The sequence below is a fragment of the Ictalurus furcatus genome, chromosome 14 (assembly GCF_023375685.1).
Source record: "Ictalurus furcatus strain D&B chromosome 14, Billie_1.0, whole genome shotgun sequence".
Classification (NCBI taxonomy): domain Eukaryota; kingdom Metazoa; phylum Chordata; class Actinopteri; order Siluriformes; family Ictaluridae; genus Ictalurus; species Ictalurus furcatus.
Genome location: NC_071268.1, coordinates 6,536,243 through 6,554,552, shown reverse-complemented (window position 1 = coordinate 6,554,552; position 18,310 = coordinate 6,536,243). Strand labels below are relative to the sequence as shown.

General features: G+C 40.3%; 1 protein-coding gene across 2 annotated transcripts; it reads left to right on the top strand.

Moving 5' to 3' along the window:
- The first annotated feature begins 1,953 nt into the window (after positions 1–1,953).
- On the top strand, positions 1,954–16,641 carry parvg (parvin, gamma). 2 transcript variants are annotated; one of them, XM_053641636.1, is made up of 13 exons: positions 1,954–2,193; positions 2,766–2,824; positions 3,014–3,078; positions 3,162–3,264; positions 3,351–3,500; positions 3,905–4,020; positions 5,666–5,721; positions 9,070–9,092; positions 9,191–9,252; positions 12,465–12,533; positions 12,975–13,076; positions 13,831–13,903; positions 16,151–16,640. In XM_053641636.1, exons 2-13 carry the CDS (start codon positions 2,776–2,778, stop codon positions 16,222–16,224), a joined length of 942 nt encoding a protein of 313 aa, XP_053497611.1. In that variant the 5' UTR covers positions 1,954–2,193; positions 2,766–2,775; the 3' UTR covers positions 16,225–16,640. The 2 variants fall into 2 exon arrangements, with proteins under 2 accessions (XP_053497611.1, XP_053497612.1); XM_053641637.1 differs by having other exon boundaries at positions 1,954–2,824; positions 16,151–16,641.
- The last annotated feature ends 1,669 nt before the right edge of the window (positions 16,642–18,310 follow it).

Sequence of the window (18,310 nt, the reverse complement as noted above, 5' to 3'; positions counted from 1 at the left end):
TATGTTAATTTATGCATGCGATTCTCGGTCAGGGCTTTAATCGTTTTACACAAATTACTGCATCAGTGCTGCGTGGCATGGAGGCAATCAGCCTGTGGCACTTCTGAGGTGTTCTGGAAGCCCAGGTTGCTTTGATAGCAGCTTTCAGCTCGTCTGTATTGTTGGGTCTGGTGTCTCTCATAGATTCTCTATGGGGTTCAGGTCAGGCGAGTTGACTGGCCAATCAAGCACAGTAATTCCATGGTCAGCAAACCAGTTACTAGTAGTTTTGGCGCTGTGGGCAGGTGCCGAGTCCTGTTGTAAAAGGAAATCAGCATCTCCATAAAGCTTGTCAGCAGATGGAAGCATGAAGTGCTCTAAAATCTCCTGGTAGACGCTGCATCGACTCTCGACTTGAGAAAACACAGTGGACCAACACCAGCAGATGACATGGCACCTCAAATCATGACTGACTGTGGAAACATCACACTGGACTTCAAGCAACTTGGATTCTGTGCCTCTCCACTCTTCCTCCAGACTCTGGAACCTTGATTTCCAAATGAAATGCAGCATTTACTTTCATCCTCCTCATGATTGTGGTTGTGTACTGAACCAGACTGAGAGATTAAAGGCTCAGGAAACCTTTGCAGGTGTTTTGAGTTAATGAGCTGATTAGGTCATTCTCAGGTCAACATTTCTGTATTATAATTTTTTATTCTAATATTTTGAGATACTGGATTTTTGATTTCCATGAGCTGTAAGCCATAATCATCAAGATTAAAACAAAAAAGGCTTGAAATATTTCACTTTATGTCTAATGAAGCTAGAATATATGAAAGTTACACTTTTTTAATTAAATTACAGGAAAAAATGATCCTTTCCATGATACTCAAATTTTTTGAGACGCACCTGTATGCTCCTTCTGTTTCACTTCTAGTGACTAATTGCAACAGGGAAATACACACTTCTTTTAGTTGTAAATGGAAGTCAACAGGGCATCTCATCTTTGCAGCCTTAAATACCAATAAATATTCTTCTCATAACCTTTCCTAAAGTCAGACCTATGATGTTTTATATTGTATTTTTATATACATTTTAATACATAATGCATATACATGGGCATATCACTAATTCACTTTAAAAGTATTAACAAAAATAATAACATAATACATAAATTGAGCATTTACTAATATTCATTACATTCATTACTATCTATTTTGATACATGATCCATCCCTATCATCACTTTCTGTCATTAAACGCTATAAGATGTCTGTTATAAGGACAACAAATCTATATAACTATATGTAAATGTGCTCTCTGTATAGAGCTAAGGTGTAAATAACTCTGTTTTAGGTGTAAACACTTGCTTATTCTCTGTTAAAGTAAATACTGTGTTTTTAATCTCTGTTTATTTGGGAGCTAATCGGGTCTTGTCTATTTGCCAGGTAACCATGGTAACCTCCCTGCCCAAAGTACTGTTTCTTCCTTGTCACGGGGAGTCAGACTCTCAACACTTGACTTATAGAGAAAGAGAGTGAGAGAATAAAGACGTGTATAATCTTTCTGAGAAAAGGATGGTATAGGGCAATTTAAAGATGTGTATTATCTAAACATAAACAAACTTCTCACCAAGCACAGAGTCCTCTCTGTGCTTGGTGAGAAGTTTGTTTATGTTTAGATAATACACATCTTTAAATTGCCCTATACCATCCTTTTCTGTGAACAATAGGGGCATAAAAAGGAATTAAACAGACTGCACACACCACTGCTTACAATGACTGATGACTCTTATACAACACTTGGCTTTCTATAGTCCAAAATGTCAGATGTATGTTTCAGTACTTGAAATGTTCAAATGTTGACGTTACCTGACTGCAATAATATATTAAACAGCTACCAAGAACAACAAAACAAAACTGCAGGGTTGTTCAGTTTCCGCCCTGAAACCGTATAACCGAAAGAGGAAGCCGTGTGTCTTCACTGCTTCCTTCCTTAACAAAAGCAGGTTAGCGTTTATTGACTAATTCACGTTTGTTCTTTCTTGCCTTTAAAGTTGCTCAGACAAAGTGTGCAAAACAGGAGGGTTAAACCTGTGATTATCTGCTGGAGTGGGATTTTGATTGTCACAGTGTTGACTTGCAAATTCACGTGCACAAGGGACGAGAGCAGAGAGCAAGGCCAGAGTGCGTGTGCTGCTGATGCGCTGCTGAAGGTAGGCCTGTTTATTCCGATGTGTTTCGAGACGTGGTGCGAAGGCTTGTGTCAACTTGAGGCAAATAGGCCTGACAACCATCACCACACGCAAATAAACAGTTCTATCTCCATCTGTTTCAGAGATGTTTTCTCTGTCAGTTTGTTGTGTCAGTGCTGGTGTGTGTGTGTGTGTGTGTGTGTGTGTGTGTGTGTGTGTGTGTGTGTGTGTGTGTGTGTGTGTGTGTGTGTGTGAGAGTGAAAAATAAAGTGAAAAGACAGAAACTGCTGCAGCCTGCAAATGTTTCCATCCTTCCATCAAGTGATCATTTTAGGCAGAGTCTTCTTGTGTTCTTTGGCTAGCATAGAAACCCCGTAAATTTATTTGTCTTCTTCGTGTCATGACCTTAGTATGAAGAATGAATGAATGCGAGACAGCATCTTATGATAACAAAGTCACAATATACCAGCAATTTAGCAGAAAAACAGATACAAACAGATGATTCAACTGTGAGCTTGGTATTTGTTTGAATTCAATACAGTACATACCAGTGGATGTTTAATTATACATTTTATTTATGTATAATTGATCAGAGAACATAAAATGGATAAAGTGGTGGAATCTGAGCAAGGTAATCAGGGAGCTGTCCAAGGTGAGTAATTTCCTGTGAAGGTTTTACCTTTAATAAGCTACTACCTTATTAATACGAGTGAACAGCGCAGAGCCTTGTGCTGGCCTTTTCATCCTCGGTGTCATTACTAAATAAAACATGAAAAGGTTTCTTGTGTAGGGTGCTGAAGTGTAAAATGTGATGCAAAACTGAACTTATTTCATTATGCAGGAGAAAGAAGAAAGATCATCCAGCCTTCATCTTTAAATGATCCCAAACTAGTGAAGCTTAAAGAGGTGAGATCCTGATTATAGTGTTCTACGTGCCCTTTACTGTAGAGCCATTATATCTATATCTGACCTCTCTCGCTGAACAACAGGTGCTGGTGGAATGGATCAACAGTACTCTGAAGTCAGAGCACATTGTGGTCCAGACTCTGGAGGAAGACATCTATGATGGACTTGTGATTCATCACCTACTAGGTAAGAACATGGCATTCATTCTCAGTGCAACTCTCATCACAGAAACTTTGGCCTGTGTAAAACCTTTTGCATATTTTTGTACTCAGACAGTTTAGGAGGAGTGTATTTAGGGGTAGAGGAGATCGCTGTAACCAGTGCTGCCCAGATGTGCAAACTGGAGTTGATTATGCAGGCCCTCAACCAGGAGCTAGGGCTTGGTGCCGAAGCAGACAGTACAGCTAGATGGAGTGCCAAACGTGAGTAATTATTGGTCTCATCATTTATTAACTGCATCTAATGAAATTTATGTCACTGAATGTCAAAGTTACACCTTCTATTAACTGTATTTAATATTATTTGACTACTTAAGAAGTTATGCATTTAAATGTAAACACCAGTACTGATACCATTATTCATTAGCTGACACGTTTGTCTAAGATGGCCTACATGTAAGACAGAATACAACCCATGCATTTAGCTGAGTAAATGAGGGTCTTATAATGGATTAATTTAATGGAATTATAATTTATAACCTTCCATTCATCACAGAAAGATAAATGGTGAACTACAGCTGCTCTATTCGTTCAGTGAGTTAACCTAGTTTAATATGTACCTGTCTAATAAGCATGAGTGTGTGATTAAGGCTCTCTCTGCTGCTAAGTCATCCACAGTCGAGACCTGCTGGCGACTCTGCATCTGCTGGTGGCCATGGTGAAGCACTACCAGCCTGAACTGGCCCTTCCCCAAAATGTCAGCGTGGAAGTCCTCCTGTTTGAGGTGAATTTTTGAGTATGAACTGTGAATACGTTTCGAATATAAACTATAAAACACCTGTATAGAAATAGACGATTATAAATATCAGAGAAGGGCAAATCATACATTCCAGTGTGCTTGCATTCCAGCTTCAGTGTGCTTGCACAGTCCCATTTTTAATTGCACATAAACTTCAATAAGTACAATAAAGTACTAATGTAATAATGTATGACAAATGAGTTACCTAGTTACTTGCATTAATACAGACTAAGGGAAATGAATCAGTGCATTATTATTTACATTATTATCCTCTTCTAACAATGGACCTCAAAACCAAACCAAACCAAGCTAAAAATTTCCACCAGATTTACAGACGTTTCAGAAACGCTGATTTTCTTTGTACTTATGTGTGTACATTGTTGAATGCCAATTCAACAATATGCACAAATGCCAAACCAGTGAAGTACTGAGCACATGCACTGAACAACTGATTTTCTTTTTATGATGGCCACAACACTCCATAAAACGACAAGTGCACAGACAGCTGTGAGCACAAAATGACTAATCAGTTTAAAGGCTGAAAAACTGAAGAGGAAATTATTTTGACTCACTTCTATGCAAATAAAATAACATGTATTAATATTTATTATTATTATTATAATTATTATTATAAACTAGCACTAAATAGTTCATCAGCTGAGACATTTGTTTACGGCTTATGGCTATGTACAGACAGACCAGCCCATCCTCCATTTACACGGCGCCATTTCTTTTGTCGTAATTGAATTAATTGTTTATTACTCTTTTATTAGTCCTTAATTAAATCCAATAATATAAAATGACTGGTTTGCACAAGATGTTCCCGGTGGTACTCTTAGTCCCTTACCTAGTGAACAGAGACTATTTGATAGAGACTTCAAAGCACTTCTATAAACCCTCATAAAAAAAAAATAAGCAATTTAAACTTGACAGCATAGTTCCATTTATAACAGTGCGGTTCTCCACGCAGTTATACAATATCAATTATATGATTCGATCAAGTTGAAGTTTACATTAGTTAGTATTCTTGTGCATAAACTTACACACACAGGAGTACGAGTAGGATATGACCGTTTTCCCCGCCCTAATTTATGGGATTTTCATGAATATCAAATTTCTTGTGTTAATGCTCATACAAACAATTTACCCATAAATCCATTCGTATGCAGATTGATAAATGAGGCGCAATGTTTCTAATGTATTCTTATGTAGCACATCATATCTGTGCCCTCACCAAAAAGTTATCACATAACTGCGTGTTTTTGATTGTCTGTCCTGCATGTACTATAATTGCATCAGGCAGATCTCATAGATATGTGTAGTGCAGCAGGGGATGGGGTGTGTAGTATATGCTATGGTTCAAGCCTCATGGTTTGTCAGACCACTATGAAGTACATTAACTTACTAAATGAAAACTTTTATTTTGCCAAAGACAATATGGAATAAGATTCTTTTCCTTTATTATTTTTCCGTTTTGGTTTCCACTGGGGAAACAACTAATGGACAGGAAATCTGTTTGTCCTCGGCCCCGGTCTACTTAATTTCCTATATAGCCCTGAATATGTTTTAATGTTGTTAAATTTAAGACACATTTCTTACATTACATTCCTTACTGGTTTTCAATATATAGGTAAACAAAGATGGCATCAAATCTGACAAGCAGATAGAATACATCACTCAACAAAGGTATAATTATAAAATAACATTTACCTAAATGGTAACACTTTATTTAAAGGGTACCTACATATGAACTTCATAACACACTCATAACCATTACATTTAGCTTTTATAAAACGGTGTTAGATGCTTTATGAAAGGCATAGAAACATATATGCTGATGTTATGAATGATTTTGATGCCCTTAAACTAAAGTGATAGGATATTTTCCATTCATTACAATGTCATGAAGCACTATTCCTATACAGTTTATAGCTTCTGCGACTGCATTCACTTAAGAAGCATCTACACCAATATTAGGGATTTTGATAAGCTAATATTCGGGTAGCTGGCAAATGACTGTAGCTAAGCTAACTTTGGCCGTTGCAGTAACTTGCAAAAGTAAGAGAGTTACAGTGAGGGAAAAAAGTATTTGATCCCCTGCTGATTTTGTACGTTTGCCCACTGACAAAGAAATGATCATTCTATAATTTTAATGGTAGATTTATTTGAACAGTGACAGACAGAATAACAACAAAAAAAATCCAGAAAAACGCATGTCAAAAATGTTATAAATTGATTTGCATTTTAATGAGGGAAATAAGTATTTGACCCCTCTGCAAAACATAACTTAGTACTTGGTGGCAAAACCCTTGTTGGCAATCACAGAGGTCAGACGTTTCTTGTAGTTGGCCACTAGGTTTGCACACATCTCAGGAGGGATTTTGTCCCACTCCTCTTTGCAGATCTTCTCCAAGTCATTAAGGTTTCGAGGCTAACGTTTGGCAACTCGAACCTTCAGCTCCCTCCACAGATTTTCTATGGGATTAAGGTCTGGAGACTGGCTAGGCCACTCCAGGACCTTAATGTGCTTCTTCTTGAGCCACTCCTTTGTTGCCTTGGCCGTGTGTTTTGGGTCATTGTCATGCTGGAATACCCATCCACGACCCATTTTCAATGCCCTGGCTGAGGGAAGGAGGTTCTCACCCAAGATTTGATGGTACATGGCCCATCCATCGTCCCTTTGATGCGGTGAAGTTGTCCTGTCCCCTTAGCAGAAAAACACCCCCAAAGCATAATGTTTCCACCTCCATGTTTGACGGTGGGGATGGTGTTCTTGGGGTCATAGGCGGAATTCCTCCTCCTCCAAACACGGCGAGTTGAGTTGATGCCAAAGAGTTCCATTTTGGTCTCATCTGACCACAACACTTTCACCCAGTTGTCCTCTGAATCATTCAGATGTTCATTGGCAGACTTCAGACGGGCATGTATATGTGCTTTCTTGAGCAGGGGGACCTTGCGGGCGCTGCAGGATTTCAGTTCTTCACGGCGTAGTGTGTTACCAATTGTTTTCTTGGTGACTATGGTCCCAGCTGCCTTGAGATCATTGACAAGATCCTCCCGTGTAGTTCTGGGCTGATTCCTCACTGTTCTCATGATCATTGCAACTCCACGAGGTGAGATCTTGCATGGAGCCCCAGGCCGAGGGAGATTGACAGTTCTTTTGTGTTTCTTCCATTTGCGAATAATCGCACCAACTGCTGTCACCTTCTCACCAAGCTGCTTGGCAATGGTCTTGTAGCCCATTCCAGACTTGTGTAGGTCTACAATCTTATCCCTGACATCATTGGAGAGCTCTTTGGTCTTGGCCATGGTGGAGAGTTTGGAATCTGATTGATTGATTGCTCCTGTGGACAGGTGTCTTTTATACAGGTAACAAGCTGAGATTAGGAGCACTCCCTTTAAGAGTATAAAAGATACCTGGGAGCCAGAAATCTTTCTGATTGAGAGGGGGTCAAATACTTATTTCCCTCATTAAAATGCAAATCAATGTATAACATTTTAGACATGCGTTTTTCTGGATTTTTTTGTTGTTATTCTGTCTCTCACTGTTCAAATAAACCTACCATTAAAATTATAGAATGATCATTTCTTTGTCAGTGGGCAAACGTACAAAATCAGCAGGGGATCAAATACTTTTTTCTCTCACTGTATATGAACTATCTTTCCTTTCGCTGCGTACCAAGAAATCAAGAAAAAAAAATCCCACAAAGTGCTCTCTGATAAAGCAAAAAGCAACGCCTAAATGCAATAAAATATTCGCAATGTTTAAATGTTGTAAATATCTACAATTATTGCCTGATAGGTCACAGTGTCACGCCTCCTTTTCACGTAAAACAATTTTCTATTTATTAATTGTATGAATTACTATAGGTCACCAGTGAAAGTTTTCCAGGTCAGTTGTGACTGATTTAAAAAAGAATTTTTAAGAGCAATGCATTTTTCAAATAGAAGATTGGTAAAGTGGCTTCAGGACAAAGATCTCCTGAAAGCTGTCTAACCTGTCTAGGTCTTTGTGTTTAGACCTATCATGCAATAAATAAAGTGAAGGAGGGAGAAATTTCTAATCTTGTTAGAAAATGTCATGTTGCTTCAACCAAATATCTACACATTTTAAAGGGAGATTGACCCTTGACTGGTATAATTGTAGCCATGTGTGATTTTTATTTATTTATTTATTGTTTTCTACAGCTATGCCATATTGTAGTAGAGGGGAGCTACAGTCTGAGTTCAAATGAATAGACTAAATGTAATGGTTTTTTTTCTACCTTTAAAGACCTTTTCTAAATTGTTTTTCATTGTCTATGAGCAAAGCATACAAAACTAAAAACTGATGTAAAATTCAGCTGTTACGAATAAAGAATGCATGATCAAAATGTATCATTTTAGAGCGTGTAAATATATAATAATGTTGGCATACATCACTTAAAATTCATATTACATGGGAATAGTGCTTCAAGACAGTGTAATGAATGGAAAATTTTCTGTCACTTTACTTTAAGTGCATCAAAATCATTCATAACATTGGTATATATGCTTCTTAGTGTAAGTTTTATAAATGGGACGGACCTCCAGAGGCATCGTGTTCCTACAGAAATGGAGGAAACAGTTAAAAAAAATCTAAGTTGACTTAGATATACTTATTTCAACACATCTCATACTACGTCATGAGAGGCTTTTTGTCTCCACCCCTAATCTGAGATATTACATACAACTATAATGCCACCTGAAAAGATTCGACAAATATATATTTTTTAAAATAAATTTTCTAATGCTGCTTAATAATAGATTTGTGTAATGTTTGTGAATGTTTTATGAACTGGAGCCCTTTTCTCTCCACTCCTCTGTGACATATTGCATAAAAGCCTTTCATAAAGTCACTAACATTGTTTAATAAAAGCTTAATGTAATGGTTATGCATGTGTTATGAAGGTCATATGTAGGTACCCTTCATATAAAGTGTTACCAAATAAATGAATATACATAATACTAAAAGTTACAGTCTTCACTTGTCTCATATTATCACTCTGATTCCAGTGAGGATACAGAAGGATGTAAAAGTAAGTCAAGAGATTTGATTTGGGGCTTTTTCTTTTTTTTCTTTATTCTTCATTTGTAATTTGTGCATTCCTAAGAATATTGTTGTCTTTCTTATCAGAAGACGACCCCATAGATGAGCTGCTCAAGCTCGATGAACACAAAATTGCCACAGTCCAAAAGGTAGAATGCTGTTGTACTTGTCACGTATCAAGAAACTCTGGACTCCATTTCCCATCAGCCACTGCACTGCACTAGTTGTCACATGACCACCTGCACCTGATTCACGTTTTGGTTAATGAGCACTCCTGTGTATATATAGTCCGTGTCTGCACGGTTTGTTTGTCTTTCGTTGTCTTAGACCGCTGTGTTCCATGTTTCTTGATCTTGTTAGTTTATGTTTCAGTGTTTTGTTTCATGCCACAGTGTTTTGTCAAGTTGTCTTAGTGTCTTTGTTTCTTAGTACGTTGTTTCAATAAATGTTATTATCTGCACCTGCTTCTGGCTCAACCTCGAATTGTGACAGAACGAAAGACCCACTATCAGAAGCAGCAGATTGCCTCCACGATGGAAGCAGCAGGAGAACGGAGGAGACGCAGAACCCGGAAGTCGACGCCAACCGTCCCCGCTATAGACTCCGTCCACTTCCCACAATGGACATCTATGGAGCTTCCGGACCCATTTGACGGATTTTTCGGTGCCCCAGAGTATTTCCTGGTAGACTGTCAATACTATTTCGCCAGCCTGTTAGACCCTAAGCCAGAGGAGAAGCAATGGCTCCGATTTATGTGGTCCCGGTTCTTTGGACCGGCCCGTCAATGGGTGCAGCTAAAACTGGAGAAGCATTGTAGGAACCTGGACGATGCAGAACAGTTTGTGGGGTATTTCATGTTGCGATTCGGGAGTCCGGAGGCGAAGGAGGAGCTAGAACAACTTCTCAGGGGGGTAAGTCTGGAAGGCGAACCTGCCCTGCCGTTTACCCACTACTACAGGCAACGTCATACAGAGCTCAACCCTGAGATCCAAGCCAAGCCTCCAGTCCCTGAGATCCAAGCCAAGCTTCCAGTCAGGAAAGTCCAAGTCCCAGTCAAGTCTCAGGTCCCTGATATCCAAGTCCCAGTGAAGTCTCAAGTCCCTAAGGTCCAAGTCAAGTCTCACGTCCCTGAGATCCAAGTCAAGCCTCCAGTGCCTGAGATCCAAGTCCAGCCTCCAGTGCCTGAGATCCAAGTCCAGCCTCCAGTGCCTGAGCTCCAGGTCCAGCCTCCAGTGCCTGAGCTCCAGGTCCAGCCTCCAGTGCCTGAGCTCCAGGTCCAGCCTCCAGTGCCTGAGCTCCAGGTCCAGCCTCCAGTGCCTGAGCTCCAGGTCCAGCCTCCAGTCCCTGAGCTCCAGGTCCAGCCTCCAGTCAGGAAGGTCCAAGCCAAGCCTCACGTCCCTGAGTTCACGTTCAGGCCTACTGACCCAAATGACCAAATGCCGCTCACGCACCGCCAATCTCCGCTCACGCCACAGTCCACTGACACGCATCGCCAAGCTCCGCTCACGCCACAGTCCGCCTTGCAACACAGCCAGCAGAGTAACCTGAGCATCTGGGGCTTTCCACTGCAGGGGAGGCACACCTTGCTGCGCAGTCCAGAGGTGAAGGCTGGCCCAGAAATTTTTTTGGGGGGGGCAATGAGGACAGCAGGGCTCCAGCCTGAGGCCTACGGGGAGGTCTCAGCTGTGGAGCTCTCACCTGAGGTCAACATGGCGACCTCAGAGGGACAGGCTGAGGAGGCTGTCCCGCTGCCATGCACAGCCGAGGAGGCTGTCCCGCTGCCCTGCACAGCCGAGGAGGCTGTCCCGCTGCCCTGTTCAGCTGCGGACGTCGCTCAGCCTCCCCGTTCAGCTGCGGACGTCGCTCAGCCTCCCCGTTCAGCTGCGGACGTCGCTCAGCCTCCCCGTTCAGCTGCGGACGTCGCTCAGCCTCCCCGTTCAGCTGCGGACGTCGCTCAGCCTCCCCGTTCAGCTGCGGACGTCGCTCAGCCTCCCCGTTCAGCTGCGGACGTCGCTCAGCCTCCCCGTTCAGCTGCGGACGTCGCTCAGCCTCCCCGTTCAGCTGCGGACGTCGCTCAGCCTCCCCGTTCAGCTGCGGACGTCGCTCAGCCTCCCCGTTCAGCTGCGGACGTCGCTCAGCCTCCCCGTTCAGCTGAGGTCGTCGCTCAGCCCGCCTGTTCAGCTGAGGTCGTCGCTCAGCCCGCCTGTTCAGCTGAGGTCGTCGCTCAGCCCGCCTGTTCAGCTGAGGTCGTCGCTCAGCCCGCCTGTTCAGCTGAGGTCGTCGCTCAGCCCGCCTGTTCAGCTGAGGTCGTCGCTCAGCCCGCTTGTTCAGCTGAGGTCGTCGCTCAGTCCCCCTGCTCCTTGGCAACTAGTGTTCCCCCCTTTTGCTTCGAGGAGACCCACGCTCCTCTCCCTGGCCGCACGGAGACCCGCGCTCCTCTCCCTGGCCGCACGGGGGACTTCGCCCTGCCTTCATGCTCGGCTGGGGACGTCGCTCTGCCTTCCTGCCTTCTGCCTTCCTGCTCCGTTGAGGTCGTCGCTCTGCTTCCATGTTCCTCTGAGATCGTCGCTCTGCCATCCTGCTCCGCTGAGGTCGTCGCTCTGCCTCCATGTTCCGCTAAAGACGTCGCTCCTCTCCCTGGCCTCGCGGATAACTTCGCTCCTCTCCCTGGCCTCGCGGAGAACATCGCTCCCCCTTGAGTCTCATGGAGAACATCGCTCCCCTCTCCTGTCCCGTGGAGGACGTTGCCCCGCTTTCATGCTCTGCCGAGGACATCGCCCCGCTTTCATGTTCAGCTGAGGAAATATCTCAGCCTCCCTATGCCATTGTGGAAGCTGCCTGGCCTCCTGGTTTTGCTGGGGACATTTATCCCAGGGGACCAGGACCACCAGAGGGAGGACGTATAATTTTGGGCGCTCCGGGAGTAGCGCCCTTGGGGGAGGGTTCTGTCACGTATCAAGAAACTCTGGACTCCATTTCCCATCAGCCACTGCACTGCACTAGTTGTCACATGACCACCTGCACCTGATTCACGTTTTGGTTAATGAGCACTCCTGTGTATATATAGTCCATGTCTGCACGGTTTGTTTGTCTTTCGTTGTCTTAGACCGCTGTGTTCCATGTTTCTTGATCTTGTTAGTTTATGTTTCAGTGTTTTGTTTCATGCCACAGTGTTTTGTCAAGTTGTCTTAGTGTCTTTGTTTCTTAGTACGTTGTTTCAATAAATGTTATTATCTGCACCTGCTTCTGGCTCAACCTCGAATTGTGACAGTACTACACACACAATTCAAACAGTAAAACAGCTTAGTTGTACTGTAAATTAACTGCTGTTTCATTTTATCATTATCCACCTTATCTACAGGCCCTCTTGCACTTCATCAATAAGAACATGTCGCCATTAAGGTTGCAAGTGTCTGACATCGAGAAACAGGTAAATCAACACACCTGATCATTTTCCCAAAGAAAGTAAGGCACTAAATAATGGTAAAGCTCTATAAGTAGCCTACAAATACATTTTATATATATATATATATATATATATAACATACTGTACATCACATGCATATTTTAAATTAGGCTAGATTAGATTCCAATTTAATTGTAACCTAGTGAAATGCAGTCTTACTAGAAGTGTAAATACTGTAGCAATGGAGTTTTTGAGTAGTAAAGCTCAATTTAAGTGACAAATTAGATAAAGATGGCAATAAAGTTTACAGTGCAAATGGCATGGTATATAAAGTAGACATGAATCCAATGATATGAATGACTGGAATCCAAAGACACCACAGTACAACTTAACGTAAGGTGCAAGTAAACAAACATGGAATACTGTATATAATTATCATAATTGTATTGATATTTCTATAATCAGTTTGCAGATGGTGTGATTCTGCTTTTGCTGATTGGTGAGTTGGAGGGCTTCTTCATTCCACTCTACGAGTTCTACCTCTCTCCTGCCTGCCACTCAGAGATGGTAAATATCTTAGACACTGTTCTGTTTATGAATATTATATTCACTATGTGTCCCCTTAAAATCACAGTTAATAATAAGCTAGAAAGGAAGCTTTAGGATAGAGTGAAGGGAAATCTGCTTTGTGTTATAATGGGATATTACCAACTCCTTGTTTTTAAAGTGATCAGACAGTTCTACCTTCCTGAGACACAATTATTGTACAGCCATTTCTTGCTTACCTATAACTATAAAAGAGCCTCTGGATTAATACTGAACTGGTAAAAATCACCGCGTTCAACTTAAGTAGTGCAAAATATGTAACACTCTCATTAGCCATCACATCTATAAATAACTTGCTATTTATTTCTATGGTATGCCCAGGGATAATGGCACCTATCCAAGAAGTGAATTATTGAAAATGCAGTGATTGAGATATCAATTTAGTGATGTTCTGAATATGTAGTCATGTGGAGTCTTTACTTTAATAATTCATAATCAGACTGAGCCACTAAACCTGAATCACAAAATTAGGAACTGAATGTCAGGTCAGGTTTTGGCTGTAATATCTTTTAGTTGAATTTGAACTGTAATTGTGCAGAGCTTTGATAATGCATCCCACAGAAGTTTTCTCTCAATTATGCTTAGTGTATGTGTTCACAAATAATCAAACTATACACGATCAAAACACCAGATGACAGTTTTTTGTTTGTTCAATTAAAAATATCTGCTGAAAACTGCTCACAGTGCAATCTTTCATCACCTGTCTTACTTCTAGCTTCATAATGTCACCCTGGCTTTGGATCTACTTAATGACAGGGAAATACAAGTACAGAATGTTGATCCAGAAGGTGAGCGAGAAGTTATATATACTCTGTAGAAGTCTGTATCAGCATGTTAGCATGTAAAAGAGATCAAAATTTGTCAAACATTTGGGGATGCCTTGCCTTTTTAAATAAATAAATAAATAAATAAATAAATGTTCTTGAGAAAGGCTTGATTTTGAATGAACACAAACGTACCATAAAGCTGTAGAAGAGATGTTTGACGACATTGCCTGCCCAATCATGTGACCTTAATTGGTTTGAGAGAGGTGTTCAACTGGTTTAACAAATTCTCTAGGGAATCCAGCAAGAGTCATTTCTAAGGAATAAATACTTGTCATCAAACCTCTAACAGACAGCATATAAATATATATAGTGCTTATATAATTAGCATTAGTATTTAGATATTTATATAGTATTTATATAGTGTTTACTGTATATAACACTACTTTGCACTGACATAAGTGTGTACATGGATATAGATTCACATCCTATCTTACACTCTAAGGCTGGAAGTTTGTGGACATCTGCAGCTTTTTAAACATCCCTTTCCAGATTTAGAATACAGGTGCAATCAATATTATTCAACCCCCATTGCAGATCAGGTTTATTGTCAAAATGTACAACTTTCAGCTGTTTGCAATGAACAAATCAAACAAAAGCAACTGAAATAGTTGAACACAATGAATGCTTAATCTCTGGTGGGATTTGAAGAAGGCGGTTGCAGCACACAAACCCAAGAATATTACTGAACTGGAGGCCATTGCTCATGAGGAATGGGCTAAGATTCCCCAGGAACGCTGCCAGAAGCTATGCATATGCATCTCGTTTGCAGCAGGTCATAACAGTAAAGCTTATAAGCTTTTATAAGTAAGCGTTTATAAGCTTACAAGCAGATAAGCTTGCCATGAAGGGGTAGAATAATTTTGAGACTGGAGAAGTCATAAGTTGCATTTTCAGTTGAATTTGGGGAAACCACTTGAAGCATTCATTGTGTTGAACTATTTCAACTGTTTTTGTATGATTTGTTCATTGCAAACAGCTGAAAGTCTGTACATTTTGACAATAAACCTGATTTGCAATGAGGGTTGAATAATTTTGATTGCAACTGTACAGTATGCAAAGACATCCTATACAATTGCAGATTTCCAACTATGTGGCAACAATTTGCGGAAGACCCCCACATTGGACTGATGGTCAAGGGTTCACAAACCTTTGGCCTTATAGTGTATATTAATATCCTCAGTGACTGTGAGATTCATCATCAGCCAGATACAACTCGGAGCGTAGGGTTGTGGATTAGCATTTATTACTTGTGTTAACACAACAGAGAGTTCGTATCTTAGAGTATGCTGGAAATGCCTATCAAAGAGAAAGGAAATCATTCAGGGATGTGAATAATTTAGTAGAATTCGCTCGCTGCTCAGAGGTCATAATCATTGATCTCAATAACCATTGATTCATCATCTGCGGAAGTTGGCGTGAACAGAAAAATAATTAAAATAAGGACGATCTGCATAGAAAGACACACAGCATGCAATAATAAAATAAGCAAAATTTCTGTCAGTGTGTGCTTGTGTATAATTATGTAAAGAATTGATTATTATGTAATGAATTGGTTTATGATTGTACACTGTTTGTTACGCCTTTACAACACTCCTGGGGGAAAAAATGGGCCAAGCCCAAAAGGAGAAAAATATTAAGCTTTTTACGGTCTTAACAACAAAGAATTGGTCAGGAAATTAGCAAAAATTACACAAATACATAAAGTACTTTAGTATGGAATAGCGTTTCCCTTTGATTTCATTAAATGTTTAGGCCTTGTGGGTGAACTTGCAAACTTTATTATTAAATTATTATTATTTTTTTATTTTAATTTAAATTTATACACCCAGACATGTGTTAGTTTAAATTTCACAGCAAACATTTTAATCATTATCATGATTTTATCTTTGCATACAAGAAGACTATATAAGTGAATTTCCTTGTTTCAAGCTTTTTGCCAAAGAGTTCACTGTTCACAATGAGCAAATGGTGGCACAGGAGGTCTCAGGAGTGCATTTGTTTCATTCTGGCTAATTTCTGACCGATGATTTGTTGTTAAGACCATTAAAAGCTTAATATTTTGCCATTGTGGCTTGGCTCATTTTGTTTTTTGCCCAGGAGTGTACATCTCTATATACTGTTTGTTGTTGTGAGTATATATCTGCCTCTCCAAAAAGAGCATGTGTGCATGATTCACTGCCTTCTGTGGCCTGTTTTCTTTTTCTACAGATATTGTGTCCCAAGATTTGCCGGCTACACTGAAAGTACTGTATGCCTTGTTCAGGAAACACAAATACAAATAATCCCCTGCAAGCCACATCTACAGCCTCTGATGAAAATGACTGTAAAGGTCATGGGATAAGCTTTTAATCCACCTGGAGTACAATGTTGTAACTAATATACATTACGAAATTGTGACAGCAGTTTTAATAAAAGTGAGTGAACACTGGATTGCTCAGCACATCACGCAGATAGTGACAGCATGGTGACCCCCTCCGTTTCTGTCTCCCTTATCTTCCCACACGCTCTCTAATTGAATGGTCACCCTTGAGCTTCTCGCTCGTCCTTAAAGACAGAATGCATTATGGTGTCCCTCTTGCTCTGAAATAAATACCTTTCCATTAAAAGCTTGACATGTGTCCTCCATTCAGTCTGTTTTTGTCAAGAGCTTTGTTGTAAAAACCCTTGTTGCTACCAGCTTAAAACTTACTTGAATTACCTACACATCTGTAAGAATTACTATAAATCATGAAACGATTATTTAACAGAGTAAATACCACGACTAAGATTAGAACACATTAAACAAGTATGTTTTTCATCTGGATTTAAAAACACTTATAGAGCTTGCATTTGTAATGTTCTCTGAAACACTACTGCAGAGTTTAGGCATGACATAAGAAAAACAACTTCCACCAGCTGAGCTAAACTGTTAAAAATATCCTGTAAAATGCAGTTTTAAAAAAACACGGTACCAGTAGAAAGCCATTAAATTACAGTAATTTGCTGTGTACAAAATTACCATGAATAAACCTTAAACTATTACACTAATTAACCTACAGGGGGAAAAAAACCCCCAGATAATTACCATCATTTTCCAGTAATGTTTACAGGAAAACTGACAATTCAAAATAATTTACAATTTTATTAGTTAGTAACTCTCATTTTTATCAATTATTATTGGAGACAACAAAAAAATCTCTAAAGAATCTCCATTTGTCAATTAATGTCTAAACGAGCCAAGAATTTGTCTGCCAAACCCAACTGTGTCAAGTGCTGCACTCAATTCGAACAGCATCAAAATATGCCTGATATTTCTACTTAAGAATGGTTTGAGTGAAGGACACATGTGGTTCATCTAAAGGACAGAATCAAGGTTTAGAGCTTGTTATACCCAATATGACTCACTGAACCATCGTGAATTATGACAGGGGTTCCCAAACTTTTCCAGGGCAAGGCCTCCCCAAATGGCATTAACATTTGACTGAGGCCCCCTTTTTGCAAGATGTCTTTAAAACACATTAAAAATATAGACTTCTGAATATATCCCCCTTTTTTTTAAATTAATAATTACATCTTACATCTTTACATTACATTACATTAGGAATTGATTGTGTGTGTGTGTGTGTGTGTGTGTGTGTGTGTGTGTGTGGTTGTCTGAGAATGACAAAGAGAAAACATACTAGTTGGAGGGATGGGCACACCAAATTGTTGAGGCCCCCCCAGGCGCCCCCTGGCGGCCCCCAAGGGGGCCCCCACTTTGAAAACCACTGTATTATGGCACCATATTGGTTATTATCATTAAAGGATGGGGTAGTATATAATGGCTTACTGCCTGGATTGTAGCCTGTATGGTCTCTAATTTCTTGCTGTAGAAATCTGAGAAATCATTGCTGCTAAGGTGTGGAGGAATTTGAGAATGATAAATATTCCAAACATTTGTTAATTTAGGTACTGCAATATATAAGATCCTAATATTGTTCTTATTACATTCTAGAAAGTTTGAAAATTAAGCTCTTCGGCTAAAATTATTAAAAGATTGCCTCCATGCTATTTGGAAGACCTCCAGTTTATTTTTCCCCCATGTGATGTGAGTGTGTTAAAAATTTGTTAGTAAATTAAATGTGTGAGAAATTCTAGAAATAAGGGAGCTTGAAGACATACTAAACTTGACTACATAACAATGGATAAATAAAATCAGGTCAGGGGGGCAGGGTGGCTTGGTGTGGCTTTGCCTCAGGTCTCTGTGGTTGGGGGTTCAAATCCTGCCTCCGTCCTTTGTGTGAGGAATCTCCTCATGCTTCGGGGGTTTCCTCCGGTTACTCAGGTTTCCTCCACCAGTCCAAGACATACAGGTATTTTTTTATTGTAGGTAGACACACATTTGAGGGT